This window comes from Mus musculus, chromosome 6 (assembly GCF_000001635.26).
Source record: "Mus musculus strain C57BL/6J chromosome 6, GRCm38.p6 C57BL/6J".
Classification (NCBI taxonomy): Eukaryota; Metazoa; Chordata; class Mammalia; order Rodentia; family Muridae; genus Mus; species Mus musculus.
Window position 1 is genome coordinate 129,727,990 of NC_000072.6, and position 16,060 is coordinate 129,744,049.

Below are 16,060 nucleotides of genomic sequence, written 5' to 3' on the forward strand. Positions count from 1 at the left end.
GATGCCAAGTGGGTACTGGGAATTGAACCTGTAACTTCTGCAGGAACAGTATGCATTCTTAACCACTGAGCAAGTGCTCAGGTCTAGCAGTATGCATTCTTAACCTCCGGGCCTTCACTGACACTGAGCTTCAGACTCTAAGCTTCTTAACTATTTCAACTGAAGTTGCACTTGTTATTTATTCTTTTTCCGTTAAACCTGTTCTCACTGTTTCAAGCAGAGTCATTAATATGTCTTTTGAACAATCTCCAAAGATATCTGATCATTTGGAATATTACACTGGGTGAGCTAGGCTGCATCTCTAGTCTATCTACTAGGTCTGCTGAGAATCAAAACTAGTTTGAGCTCTGGGAATACAGACCAGGCTGAACAACATAGTGTAAGCGTGCTCCAAAACCAAAAACCAGGCCAGTAACACAGCTCAGGAGGTAGCAAACTTCATGTAAGCCTGGGGACCTGAGGTTGATCCCTGGAATCCACATAAAATTAGAAGAAGAGCACCCATTCCATCAAGGTGTCCTGTGAACTCCACATGCTCTGTGGAATCCCTGTTCCTTTTACATGAAATAACTTTTTATGGGATCTTTTTATTATTTTAAGAGTTTTGAATAGTTACTGAATGTAAATGGTATTGAATACTTAATTTATCAATAACTACATAAATTATGACAAGAGTGATGATTGTTGGTAAGAATATCAATAACTCTCAATACAATATGGAGGACAAAAAATAAACAGCATCTTCTCAGTTCAATCAAAAAAAATCTTCAAAATTTAAAAACCATCATTATTGCCCCTTTAAATAAGATAAAGTGTAAAAGTTATAAACTCAACAAATAACAGGAATTTTAATTTTCATCATTAAATAAATTTATGCTCGTGAAATAGGTGTTGTACATTAAATTCACAGGTGTATGTTTTCTTAGATGAACAGTCACCAGGAATGAATAGGTTTCCATGCAGATAATGTCAGTTATGAGTCTTCATTTCTGAATCATTAATTCTGTGCAAAGACAATTTAAAAAAATCAGAAATGATAAGGTAGTCATTAGAGATCACATTTTTAATTTTAGAAGTAGAATTAGCTAAAACCAGCATAGGCTGAAGAGAAGAAAATATATTGTTACAGGAAGAAAACAAAGAGCCATGAACAGAAACGGGATTTAATTGCAAAACAGTAAGCTCACTGGACAACATCAGGCACAATGTAATCCTACACTGTCTGCACAAGTGGGACTGGGATTCAGATAAAGAGGAAATGGTACAAGGCTTGAGCCCTGGTTCTCCATCTACCTAATGCTGGGAACCTTTAGTTCAGTTTCAGCCACAATGGCCTTTCCCCCTTGGTCACTAATTGAGAAAATGCCTTACAGCTGGATCTCGTGGAGGCATCTCCCCAAATGAAGCTCCCTTCTCTGTGATAACTCCAGCCTGTGTCAAGTTGACACTCCAAACCAGCCAGTACATGGTGTAACAGAACACTGTAATCTGGATGCTTTGTAAAGACAAATGAAAAAAATATAATTCTCATGGTCCAATCCTAAGAGCAGCTGGAATCTCTAGTTAGCCCTGGTGAGAGACTTCCTTAGACCTGTCATCTTGAATGGCAATGCCCTCATGAAGCCTCACATCTTACTGAAAAACTAGGGTAATAAATGTGTGCTAGGGTATGATGTATCAGTTTCTTCAGTGGTGTGGCTATGGGGAAGTTGCCTATATTCCAGTAAATAATCCCATGCTTGCTTATATAAGTAGGAAAAACCAAATTCATGTGTTTCACATATATACAAACACATTAAACCAGGAGTGAGCCTTTATAACCACAGCTTCAGTGAGTTCAGGAGTTCCACAGCCATGCAATGTCCAGAAGACACTGTGTAAGAACTTCAGTCCTCCATTATGGTCATGGACTCTTTTGTTTGTTTGCTATATTACTTTGCTTCAAAGCACCCAGTGTTTGTTGGCTCAAATCAAAAGTCTGAAGAGGTTTTTAAATTTACTAATTCTGATAAAATATCTATAATATTGTTCTATTGACCATAACAGTTATGTTTGGATGTATTACATGTAGAGTCATCATCTTTATTTTCATTATTAGTTTTCCCTTGTATAGTCATCACCAGCATCACCATTGTTATTTTATGTGTATGGGCCGTTGGCTGTGTCTTTACCATGTGTGTGCCCTCTGAAAACATAGAGAACATTGGATTCGGTGGAACTGGAGTTACAAATGATTATGAGCTACTCTGATGCACTGGAAAGTAAATCTGAGTCCTCTAGAAGAGCAGCCAGTGCTCTCAGTCATGGAGCATTTGCTCCAACCCCACAGTCATCATCTCTAAATGTCAGCAGTATGACAATGGTGCTCATAGCTGTGGTTTTCCTCTCTGAAGTTTCTCTTCATAGTTTTATAGATTATTGTATTTTAATCCAAATAATAATTTTTAGAACCGCATTTGGAGAACTGCTCACCATTGCTTCTTCAAAGATTTGAAATATTAGAATTTTAAATGTTCAGTTTGGGACTTTTTAGCACAAGAATTGTGTTTTCCCATGATGGTTTTTGTTCCTTTCTTGGCTCTCTCATCTGTTCTCTCATCACCATGTCACCTTCAAATGGCTGAAAGTACAGTATTAGCTGCTTTCCAGAAAAGGCAATGCCTTACAATTGTGGCCAGACTGAGTTTCTTTTTCAAAAGTTGATTTACTTGGTATTTTTTATTGTAATAATCCATACAAGAAAAATATAAACCTTCTGTAAAAAAAAAGCTAAGTGGAAATATATGAGTCCTTTATTAGCTGTTGACCAAGAGCAGTTCATATCTCAACAATTTGTGATGCTGAAACTCAAGGGCACAGTATTTTTAAAGGCAAAATCTACAACGACCATAATTTATATCAAGGTTAGACAGGGATCAAAGTAACCTTGAAAAAATAATTTTTGGCAGAACATTCTAATAATTTTAGACACAGCATGACAATTTTTGAGTCATACCTTCTCCAGTTATTTAGGTTATGTTAAATTGGTATAAATATTTGTTATTCTGGTTAAAACATCTGGAACATGGGAATTTAATTGTGTTTCTAGGGTAGGTGGTGTAGGTGGGTAGAAAGGTAAGCAAGGACAAAATAGAGTCAGGAGAATATGGTATGAATATTGTATGGTGGTGGTCACTTCAATAGATCTGTGAGTGCAGTTGTGAGTTTTTGTGTGTACCATGTGCATGTAGGAGCCCAGGAAGATGAGAAGAGGATGTCAGATCTATAGGAACTAGAGTTACAGGCTGCTTTTTGAGATGGCAAATGGGTGCTGGGAATTGAACCCCTAGCCTCTGCAGAGCCGAGTGCACTCTATACCTCAAAGCCCTCGCTGGGACTGAGCTCCAGGCTCTAAGCTTCTTAACTATTTCAACCTAAGCTGCATTTGTTATTTATTGTTTTTCCACTAAACCCGTTCTTGCTATTTCAAGCAGAATCATCAATATGTCTTTTGAACAATCTCCAGAGATAGCTGCCCAGTAGGAATATTACACTGGGTGAGGCTGTATCTCTGGTCTACCTACTAGATCTGCTGAGATGCAAAACTAGTTTGAGCTCTGGGAATACAGACCAGGCTGAGTGACATAGTCTACGCATACTCCAAAATAAAAATCCAGGCCAGTAGCACAGATCAGTGGGTAGCAAACCTTATACAAGTCTGGAGACCTGAGGTTGTTCCCTGAAATCCACATAAGAGTAGAAGAGAACCAATTCCACCAAGTTGCCCTTTGACCTCCACATGCTCTGTAGAGTCCCTGTTTCTTATACATGAAAAGTACACAGACCTTGATAAGTTTTGAAAACACCACTTAATTGATATGGGATTCTTTCATTACCTTAAGAGTTTTGTACAGTTACTGGACATACATGGTATTGAATATTTAAGAGTGATGGTCTCTGGTAAGAATATTAATAAATCTCAATACAATATGGAAGGTAAAACTAATAAACAGCATCTTCTCAGTTCAGTAAAAAAAAATCTTTAAAACTTAAAAAATAACATCATTGTTGGCCTTTTGACTAAGATTCAGAGTAACAATTATAAACTCAACAAATTACAGACATTTTGATTTTCATAATTAAATAAAATTATACTAGTGTAATTGGTGTCATCATATATTAAATTCACAGATGTATGTTTTCTTAGCTGAACATTCATCAGGCATGAATATGTTTCCACGCAGATAATGGCAGCTATGATTCTTCTTTTCTGAATCATTCATTCTGTGTAAAAACAATTTAAAAAAATTAGAAATCAAAAGGTAGTAATTAGAGATCACATTTTTAATTTTAGAGTTAGAATTAGCTAAAACTAGCACAGTTCAAAGAGATGAAAATATATTGTTACAGGAAGAAAACAGAGTTATGAGTGGACGATAAGCTTTAATAGCCAAACAGTACAGTTACTAGACAACATCACACACAATCTAATCCTACACTGTCTGCAAAAGTGAGACTGGGATTCAAATGATTAGGAAATGGTACAAGGCTTGAGCAGTGGTTCTCTATCTCTTTAGTGCTGGGAACCTTTAGTTCAGTTCCTCAGGATGTGGTGACCCCATAAAATTACTTTGTTGCACCTTCATCACTGTAAATTTGCTACTGTTGTGAACTATGATGTACATATCTGATATGCAGAATATCTTCTATGGAACCCCTGTGAAAATATCATTCAACACTTAATGGGGTCATAACCCACAGATGGAGAATCACTGCTTTTGACTTACAAATTTCCTAAAATGATACATAAATGTCTCCTGGGAATCCAGTAGAATAAAAACACAAATGTTCTAATGGTAAGATTCCTTAGGGCTAACATTTTCTCTGTCATGGCCCTCAGAGTACTCCTTCCATAACAGAGTGCTTCCCTTTCTTCTCAATGCTTCCCCTGTGTTGCATAGAGACAGGGCACACAAGTTCAGCAATCCCACTACCTTCAGCAAAGCCCATTTTATCCAAACATTGTACTTACAGGGTGTTCCGTATTTTAATGTCATTTCCCCACAACCTGGAACTGTTGGTTCCATCCATTCTGTGAAGAATCCACCCATCCATTTCAAACAATAACAAATTTTCCTGTTGAGTACAGAAAATCACAACCCATAAGAGAGGGCACAAATCCTAATTCTTTTTCTTTTCCTTTTGCTTACCCAAAATTTGAATTTTTTGGATATATATATCGTTAACATTTAAGACAGAATTTTGCCCCACAATTGGCTGGAGTCTCACTATGTAATCCAAACTGGCTTCAAGCTCATGGTGGTCCTCCTGTTTCAGCCTCTCAAGTGCTAGGGCTACAGGGAGTAGTGACTGTGCTGGGTGAAATGTCTCTTCTTTACTGAAGAGCAGCTCTGGGTCCTCCTGCATAGAATATGCCAGCTGGAGGTCATTTCCTGCTTTGGGGTTCTTATAGCATCAAGCCTTGGAATGCTGGGGAGCCCTCCCTATGTTCTCACTAAGGATAATAGTAAATGGACATGAGCAAGTGTCACATGACCTCCAGAGCATTCAGTCTGTCAAATTCTGATCTTCATGGCCTTTGTTCCCAGTGCCAACAGTTACAAAGAGACAGAAAGGCATAAGTGTGTGACTTACCACCTCTGCTTTGGAGTCTATGATCACAAGATGAGAATTCAGCTCCTCACACGCAGACTGACTCTCTACCCAGGTTTTTGAGTTTTCTCGAAAAACACAATAGAAATTGTTTCCAAAAGCAATCCAGTCACTGGAACAAAAATCACAGGAGGAGTCTAGAAAATGAATATGTGTGAAATGAGTGCTCATCACTGTAATGACTATTTATTAGCATGGTTACTAGGCTTTTGTGAAACTCATGACTCCTACATAGAGAGCAAAGTTTCATAAGTGCCTTTGCTGGTGCCCAGGTTGATGAAAGGTGCAAGGATTCTCAACCAGTCTCCTGCCCATGACCTATTCTCTAGTCTTAAGAAGGTACAAAACAGCCAGGTGGTAGTGGCTCATGCCTTTAATCCCAGCACTTAGGAGGCAGAGGCAGGCAGATTTCTGAGTTCGAGGTCAGCCTGGTCTACAAAGTGAGTTCCAGGACAGCCAGGGCTATACTGAGAAACCCTGTCTCAAAAAGCAAAACAAAACAAAACAAACAAAACAAAACAAAACAAAAAATGTATAAAACAACAATATAAACTAACCAGTACCCGCCCAGAGCTTGTGTCTCTAGTTGAATAGGTAGCAGAGTTTGGCCTAGTAGGCCATCAATGGGAGGGGAGGCCCTTGATCTTGGGAAGATTATATGCCCAAGTATAGGGGAACGCTAGGGCCAGGAAGCAGGAGTGGGTGGGTTGGGGAGCAGGGTGGGTGAGAGGGTATAGGGGACTTTCTGGATAGCATTTGAAATGTAAATGAAGAAAATATCTAATAAACTAACTAAATAAATTTATGTAAATTGGAAAAAATAAACAAAACTCAGAAAGTAAAGTCTAAGCAAATTAAAAACAAAAAAGAAGGTATAAAACTGATGAGTAATTTTTACATAATCTTTATCTGACAGCAATCAATGATTCAAGTTTTTGTTTTAAATTTTACTACATAAAGTCAAAATAAATTAGTACTTGTGAGAAAAATATTTTTATATATTTGTCATAATATATACACATTTAAGCTACTAAATGTCTTATAATTATATAAATATAAAAATCAGGTACTCAAATGATTCTAAATCTATAGCTGTTTTTTGGTCAATAATGGCTCTGAGTACACAAAATTAAAATGCTTCAAATGGCATTTTAACTATTTAATAAATGCACTGTGTGTTTTTCATTTCTGTAACATATGTAATGATCCAAGATCAAGTTAGTTATCAATGTCCTCAGAAAAATGAGCATTTCCTTTCTGTCTCTTATTTCACATGATTATTTTGAAAACAGAAGGTATTTATTAAGTATAAATTATGTTTCTTAATTTGGTTAATTAATATTGAATTAGCATTGGTACCACTGAAAAATAATTTACAGCTTATATATGTCTAGGAAAGTGTATAAAAATTGATAAAGCTAGTGGCTTATAAGATAGTATGTAAATAACACAAATTCCTCATTTTTACCTTTATGCCTGGTCGAAAAATATATACATAATAGTTGATGTCTACGATGTACACACTAACATTTCAATAAGCATGTACCATATGCCCATCTTCTCAAGTTTGTAAATTTTATAAATAACAATAAAGGAAACAAAGCTAGTTTAATGTTAACATGACTGTAGCTCCCTCTGTCCAATGTGATGAGAAATAGTGGCTTCTATTCATCTCCTAAGAGTTACTTAATAATACTGTATTCACTGAGATATAAAGTGCATTATTTTTGACACAAAAGTATCTTGCAAAGGAGTTTTAATCCAGCAATATGACTGCTCTGGCTAGGGATCACATCCAAAGACCTTCTATGTCTATGTGATCCAGCTGGAATGAAGACATGCACTGGGTTACAATTTGATTTGGCCGAAAAACAGAGATACCCTTAGTGTACATCTTTTATCACAAACAATGTAGGTAAGGTGAGTTTGTAGAGGAAGCAGTCATCTTTCTTTCTTTCTTTCTTTCTTTCTTTCTTTCTTTCTTTCTTTCTTTCTTTCTTTCTTTCTTTCTTTCTTTCTTTCTTTCTTTCTTTCCTTCCTTCCTTCCTCCCTCCCTCCCTCCCTCCCTTCTTTCTTTCTTTTTTTCTTTCTTACTTTTTTTTTTTTTTTGAGACAGGGTTTCTCTGTGTAGCCCTGGCTGTCCTGGAACTCACTCTGTAGATGAGGCTGTCCTCAAACTCAGAAATCTGCCTGCCTCTGCCTCCCAAGTGCTGGAATTATAGGCATGTGCCACCACTGCTGGACACAATTTTTTTCTTATTGGGAAATATTTTAAAATTTATTGCTGTTTTCTTGCACCCATTATGATAATTTCCTTTTTTGTTGTTCTTGTATTTAACCTTGCTTCTTCAACAATTTCCCCCCTTTTATGCATTTTTAAATGTCTTATAAGTTTGCTATTCCTGCGTTTGTTCCAGATAAGTTTTAATTTTATTGTACACTCTGCATTAGCTTAGCCATTTTCCTATCTCTGGTCATTGAGGACTTAGTAGTGAGCTTGAATATATTTTTGATGTAACAATAGTTTTTCCCCTTCTCCTCTATTAGTCGTTCTGAGTTTTATGTCTTCAATAATAGGCTTCTCACTAAGAAGAACCCGAAATGAGATGGGATGACATCCTAACTAATGATGCACAATCACAACATGGAAGTACAAGAAACATGAAAAAGCAATGGAAAATATCATCTCCAAAAAGCATGACTCTGTCATTGCTGAGCTCAAAGAGAGGGGCATGGTGTCAAGGTATAGTTATTTCTTCTTGGCAATCATGGAACAGTGACCACCATGTAATGCTGTATGGCTGTATGTTTGCTGTATGGCAGCAAAAAAAAAATCAAGAGTAATGCAGAAAGCCATGCTTATGATACTGGACTTGGTAATACTCCCTCATGAGGTAGTGGGCACTCTACCCTTCACTGCCTTCTGCTGAGCATGGTCTCTGTGAATGACAGACTACATAGGAAGGGGAGTGTTGGCTGAGGGTGAAATTCCAGTGTGCTAGTGTGATGCTACCAATGCTAGGGTGGGACTTTCCAGTGATACAGTTGTCCTTACTCACCCATGTTCCTAAAGTAACCCCAATAAGCACAATGATATACAAAAATGGATTTCAATAAAATTATTTCTTTGGTTTGTCAGTGTCCTATGTGAAGTGTATAGATATTTCTTTACATCTTTGATGAACTATTAGTAATAATGTCCCCAAATGAATAAAATACCAGGAAAAACTATTCACCATTCTACTTGTAAAATGATCAGTGATTAGTAATTAGTAATTAGAGATTAGTAATGAATGAGATAATACAATCAAATCATGACCTTGAGAAAGTAATCAATAATATAAAGGAAAAAGTATTATGGAAGAGAAAGCCACAAGAAAATTTAAATTTCTGAAAATAAACACAAATAAGTAAATAAATAAAAAATGTTGGAAAAACTCAGTGAACCAAAAACAAAACAAAACAAAAACAAAAACAAAAACCAAACCAGAACAAAACAAAAAGCCACAAGAAAAATATCATCATTAAATAAGGACAAATAGAAAAGAAAATGAACTGAACAAAGGTGAAGGGCCTGGTCAAGAAGTACCACATTCACTGCTATAATTCATGTGGGCAATCAATGGAAATGTAAGTACAGCTTTCATGCCTGAAAAAGAGTCAAAAGCTAAGTATCTGTGGGTAGAAGGATCAGAGAAAAATAAAATAAGGTGTAGAAAAATAGAGCATAAAATATGTTCAATTAAATTGTACCAGAAATGTACACAAAGAAAGACTACGAAATGAATGTCTAAGGACAAGAAGCATTCTGAACCCCAAATAGACTGGAGTAGAGAATCCCTGTGTGGAATAATATAATAATGATATAAAGAATAAATATAATGAAAGTATGTTAAAATCAGTGAGGAAAACACAACAGCAAATGTTAAAATGTGCCTGATTTTAACAAAAATCCTCAAAGTAAAGAAAGTGTGAGATAAGATAGCTAAAAACCCAGTAATAAATAACTGTTAGCCAACCAAGATTGTGGTAGTCACCAAAGGTATCTGTCAACAGCAATTGGGAAATTTTATGTACTTCAGGGCAAATACAAGCTAAAGCAATTTGTGATGATCAATTTGGCATTGTAAAAATACACAGAAATTGTAAGCATGGATTTGTAAGTAAAACAGAGTTAACCGACAGAAGCAGGAAAGAATACATTTCATGAGCTGTGCAAGTGGGTTAAATCAATTGCAAAAGACTCCATCATGTTTCATATAATCCGCAAAACAACTAATAAAGCTAGAGGTTGGGACAATAAGCGATAATCCAACTAATCAGATAAACAGCTAGTAAAACTACAGGAAGTAGGAATGTTTGAAAACTTTTCTACAGCTCTTTGTATATATTTGTGTGTGCATGCACATGTGCATGTACACATGTTTATGTGTTTACTTGTGGAGATCAGAAGACAGCTTCAAGTATCATCCTGTAGCTGCCCCTACCTTGTGTTGTGTGTGTTTTTGTTTGTTTATAAATTTTCTTTGCAGCTTGTGGATTTCTTGATTTACTTTTGAGACAAGATCTTTCACTGACTTATAACTCACCAAGAAGTGAACTCCAGAGTTTTGTTTTAACCATAATAGGGTTAGGATTACAAAAGCGATCTTGCATGGCTTCTTGACATGGGTTCTGGGAAGCTAAGATATTCATGCTTGAAATGCAAGCCCTTTACTGACCCACTTGTCTCCAAGGACATTTGTTTTTTATTTTCCTTATTTAATGTCTAAGAGAAGAGTTGCTTGGCTGTGGGCAAACTCTTCTTGCGTAGCATCCTGGCCATATTCTGACATGCCCGTCTTTTCATATTTTTTCCGTACTCATAGTATGAAGTCCTAACACTTGGGACTATGATTTATATTTGTTGCTAGTTAATTACAATACATTTGATATTGTTTTCAAGCTATCTAGATAAGGGGACAATGTCAATAGTTCATATTTGTATTCACTATACTTATACCTAACAATGAAATAAAACAGTATTCACTTTTATTTATAATAATTTAGATTTTTTTCACATTCTACTGTTATTTTTTTCTTTCCCTGAGGGGGAAAAATGAATATAGAACACTACATTTGTTCATCGTTCTCATTGAAGTCTGTGGATCTAAGGAAGAGTCTACCCTCCTCCCCAAAAAAAGTGCTGGAAATTAATTGTAAAAAACACATACTTACCATCATTCCTGTCACATAGAGGATCAAGAAGGGAGAACTTTCTGCTTTGTTTTTCTCCTTTAGAAAATACTGCAACAAAATTGCATCAGTAATAAATAGTATTTAGCATACATTTGCTAGTGCAATATAATATTTAGTCTTCATAGTGAGTTGCTATAGCAATAGTAGGCTGATTATAAGAAGAACAAATTCTTTTTATAGTTACTTACAGCTTGGAATCAAGAAGCCCACTTTTGTGACCAAAATAATGCATAACGTTGCTAAGATGACAGTTATCATTTGCCATGTTGTCAGCCAGGGATCTAGACACAACAGAAAGAAGACAGGAGAGAGTTTCTCACTTTTAAGGCTTGAAGACAATTTCTTCTCATTCTCCCGAGTCTTCATAATACTGTCTAATTTTTCAGAGGTCAATCCTGAAGTTTCTTGGTGGCCTTACCAGCCTACTTTATGCTCCAAAGTCCTTCATGTCAACTCCTTGTTGTTTTTCTTTCTACACATTGAAGTTCAGGGTTGGTTATCACTCTTCCTACTTTAATATGCTTTATTTCTAATTCTTCCCCATTGTAAATTCATGTCTCCTTGTTGTGATCCTTTCTTTGGTGATGAAATCTTGCAAGTTGCTTCTCTCTGATAAACATTTTCTCTCAGTAGTTTCTATCTGCAGTGCTGCCTTCTAACATCAGTCCTTCCTGCCCATCCCTATCTCCATGTTGGAGATCAGCAGCTTAAATACAATGTCTTTATGGTTTTTTCCCTCTTAGTTACTGAGATGCATCTGTTCATCTTCTGACTTTCACTGCATAAGCCAATAGGAAGAAACCGTTGTCTCATGGTAAATTTACTAAAATAAACAATCATTTAAACTAAGAATCTTGTTACCCTATATTCTAACATCATTCAACCCCTAAATTTGAATACCATTAACTCACTAAGTATGAAATCTTATAAGTTTTACTTCCAAAATGTTTTTACAATTTTTCTATAATATGCCATGTGTTTGTGTGGGGCTGAATTAGGCTAAATAGTATTTTTTTAAAATCAATAATTACTTTTAAAATAACATGGGGATAAATAGAAAGAATACAACTTCTATACAGTTATGTGTACCATTCCATCAAGTAATACAATCTCTTGAGACCTGAGTCATTGATATTTTAGGGGTAATAAACAGAGACTCTTTAAGCACTAATCTGTTTCATGGTAGTATTTTGAAATAGTTAAGATGCTAAAAATGCAGACATTTAGGATAGTGTCACAATCTAATGGTTTTGAGGAGATAACAACCCACATGCAAGAATTGAGATCTAGCCTTGACAAAATACATACAAAATATATTATCATACCTATTCCTTTGCCCACATCGAATCCTGTCCTGGGCTGGGGGTGGAATATTCTGTGAACTTTCAGTTCCTGTTTTTTCTGTTCTTCTCTCCACACAGTAGATCTCTGGTCTGTCTTCGAGGGTCTCTGCTTTTCTTGAAATGTGGGAGATTTTGTTCCTATGTTAATAATCTCCTGCTTGTTTGTTCCATGTTTAATATGCTTTTTCTTGTGCATTTTTTTTAGTCCTGAAAAGACTGGACTAGCTTCCTCTCAGTCTTGGTAACTTGCCTCTACTGCTCTGCAACATCTTCCATGCAAAAAAAAAAAAAAACATAAAGAGTACAGTTCTCACTTCCTACTGCACCAGTGAGAGATGCCCTAGTTCTGATACAGTCTATGCAGAGGGAACAATGACAAGTGCATCTGTGATGATAAAAGTAAATACACACTGACAATGAAAAGCTTGCTACAGGTATAATATGTTATTCTGTGAATCTCTCTCTCTCTCTCTCTCTCTCTCTCTCACACACACACACACACATTAGTTTACTTCAAGGAGTGGTGTGATTATAAAAATATTGCTGATCAAATATTTATAAATTATAGTTATATAATTTTATAGGGGGAGGAATTAAAATATCCACTACTTTAAAAATAGATGACAAAATAATTCATAGTGATAAAAATAAAAAGAAGCTGTTAAAATTCTATCTCACACAGAGTTGCATTACTAATTTCATATAGTTTTCACCCACAACCTTTAAATAAACAAAAATGTGTATATAAAAAAAGACATGATAAAAGACTGAAAAGAATAGATAAATTGTTTAAGCTTTAGGTATATGTAGAAGAGGAAAAGCTTTTAAATACATTTCGTTAATAATAAAATTACATACAAAAATTACAAAAGCTTTCTATCATTAATCGAAAAGAAGAAGAAATGCAAATGAAAAGGTCCATGATATGACATTCTTATCTGGAAAATCATCTGTAATTGCACATGTTGGAGAGCATGCAGGAAAACAAAATGGGTATCTTTGGCATATGCAACTAGATAAGATACTAACTGTATTGTGTCCATCTTTCTAGGAAAGATTTGTCAGAAAGTTCAGAAAGCTAAATAATATGTGCACCCTACTGATTGAACCACTGTAAACACTCATAAAATAGCAGTCTACTTATATATTGTCTGATAATTGGGAAGACTGACAGTTGTTGAAAGTGTAAAGTAAAGACTGGAGCTTAGAAATTCATTGTGTTTAGGAAGAGACCATCAGTACTGAGGTAAAATCTTGGAAGTGTTTTCTGAGAGCACATCGATGATGTGTACTTCTGGGTATCAGCTGAACTTGGTAGTGTAAGAGCCACCTAGATGGCACTAATTTTGAAAGAGTGAAGAAGTCATATAGAGCATCTGAGGCTTGGCACTGTGAGAAGCCCGAGAAGACTGTTGTCTGAGGTTATATCCTCAGTGACAACAGAAGACCTCATTCATTTAGAGATATTAGTACAATGGGATGACCAATAAGAACAGCAGCATTTTTGGAGTAGATTCTGCCTGAGCTTAGAGGCCAAGCTGTGTGTGCTGCAGACAGCAGACTAGTAAAGTGAGTCAAATCTCTTAGAGGAATTCATCAGATTGAGAATGAGCTCAAGACATTGAAAATTGAGTTATACTGTTGGAGATTGGTTTAGCTATGTTCACATTATGTCTTGACCTGCTTCTTCCCTATAGACAAACATTAGATGGAGTTTGGATCTTTTGTGGAAGATTTGGCAGAATGATTGAGGAACCCAGATGGGATAGAGGAACAACTAGTCTGCAGTCTTGCAGGCTCCCAGAAACTAAACCAGTAATCAAAGAGCATGCAAGAGCTTGACCTAACCCCAGCACATATTACATACAGAGCAGATATGCAGCCAGCATGGTCTTCAAGCAGGTCTTCCAACTATGGGAGTGGGTTTTTCCCTGATTGTGTTGGCTGCCTTGGTCATTTTCTTAATTACTGATTTATGGGGGAGGGCACAGCCCATTATTACCCCTGGGCTGGTGGTCCTGAATTCTCTAAGAAAGCAGGATGAGCAAGACATGAGGAACAAGTCAGTAAGCAGCACCCCTCCATGGCCTTTGAGTCATCCCCTGGCTCCAGATCACTGACCAGTTTGAGTTCCTGTCATGATTTCTGTGATGTAGAAGCATAAGCTCAATAACTCTTCTTCCCCTGCCACCAAAAACAGAAATGTCGAGGGCAAAAGAGGTAAACCAACTGCAAGACGATGGGACTCATCACTCTATTGCTTATAGAATGATCACATTCCATGACTTCATAAAAACTATTTCCCCTTAAGATATCCCTTCAGATGACATGAATGGGGTGTGATGTAACATCCAAAAATGACAGCTATCTGAAACATAGATGAAACAACTGAATAAAAGCAACTGCAAGCACCCACTGGAAGAGTCACACTGGATATGAGATCTTAGTTATGACCAAGATGTGTCAGACTAAGAAATTATGCTATTTTCCACTTTAAAAATATTCAGGCATGGTCAGGGAAGATGATTCAGCCTTTAAAGGTTAAACTCACAGCCAAAAATATTGAAGCGGCATTGTAGGTTATATAGACCTAAACATGATTCTGATCTCTAGTCCTGCCTCATTTGGGGTATTCCCAATACTGGGGACACTTGTCAGTCTTCACCCACTATCTCCTTTCTATACAGCTGGATAATTCTGTGACTCCATTTGACCTGTGCATCTAGGATGACTCTCCCCCTATAGAGAAAGGATGATTTAGGAGTCTATTTGAAAACCTCTTCCAACACTCTACACTGCTCTTTACCTATTTTGTCTTTTCTCGCTTAGTAAAATTGTAATTCTTTATAAATTTATATCTTGTCCGAGAAGCTAAGAGATTGTAGAATAGAAACAATTTCCTATGAGAAGAATTCAAGGTCATCAAACTGAAAAATTTGTTTTGACTCTGACAAATATGCTGTTATATAATTTCTGTTCATTGGACTCTCACAGATCTGAATTTTATTTTATTGCCTGTTCTCCATTATTGTCAAATCTCTGTTTATTCCACATTATCTTTCATTCTTAATGGATGAGTCATATCAGAAGAAAATAAGAGCCTGTAGGGTATCAGATGAACATACTCTTAGCCACTCCAAGCATGTTTGTATGTCAAGCCTTGATCCTCTCCTCTCAGTATACTGTGCACTTTTTCTCTGAAAAATGTCTGTCTCATCTCATCTGAAACCACCACACCTGTCTGGCAGATTTCACAAATAGTTTCCCCACTAACCTTCCTTTAAAATTCCATCCTTAGTTGTTGTCTTAGGCACTGTTCAAGTGTAGTGAAGAAACACCACTCTCAAGGCAACTCTTATTAAGGAAAGCATTCTGAGTGCTTGCTTACAGTTTCAGAGGCTCAGTCCATTATCATTACAGAAGAAAGGATGGCAGCCGGAGAAGTAGATGAAAGCTACATTCTGACCCATAGGCAGTAAGGAGAGAGAGAGAGAGAGAGAGAGAGAGAGAGAGAGAGAGAGAGAGAGAGAGAGAGAGAGAGAGAGAGAGAGAGAGCTCCTGTGATTGGTGTGGGATTTTGAAACCTCAAACCCCAAACCCATCTCAACCCAGTGACACACTTTCTCCAACAAGACTGCACCTAGACCAGTAACTGCATTTTCTCCTAATTCCTCTATTCTTAATTTTCTTTCTTCTTAATTTCATATAAGGATAAAGGCAAATTACACATTACATTTACACAAACAAATTATGCTGTACTTTTTCCTATTAACTTTTGTCTTGACATTTGACCTCATATGTTTTTGTGTTATGCGGAATCATTTCAT

At 36.4% G+C, this 16,060-nt stretch overlaps 1 protein-coding gene across 1 annotated transcript; it reads right to left on the minus strand.

Moving 5' to 3' along the window:
- Positions 1-1,051: 1,051 nt before the first annotated feature.
- On the minus strand, positions 1,052-12,495 carry Klri2 (killer cell lectin-like receptor family I member 2). Its single transcript, NM_177155.4, has 6 exons — positions 12,216-12,495; positions 11,079-11,171; positions 10,870-10,938; positions 5,635-5,789; positions 5,012-5,115; positions 1,052-4,263 (listed from the first exon to the last, which is right to left on the minus strand). The coding sequence occupies exons 1-6, from the start codon at positions 12,427-12,429 to the stop codon at positions 4,152-4,154; spliced, it is 747 nt and encodes a 248-aa protein (NP_796129.2). The 5' UTR covers positions 12,430-12,495; the 3' UTR covers positions 1,052-4,151.
- Between the last annotated feature and the right edge of the window lie 3,565 nt (positions 12,496-16,060).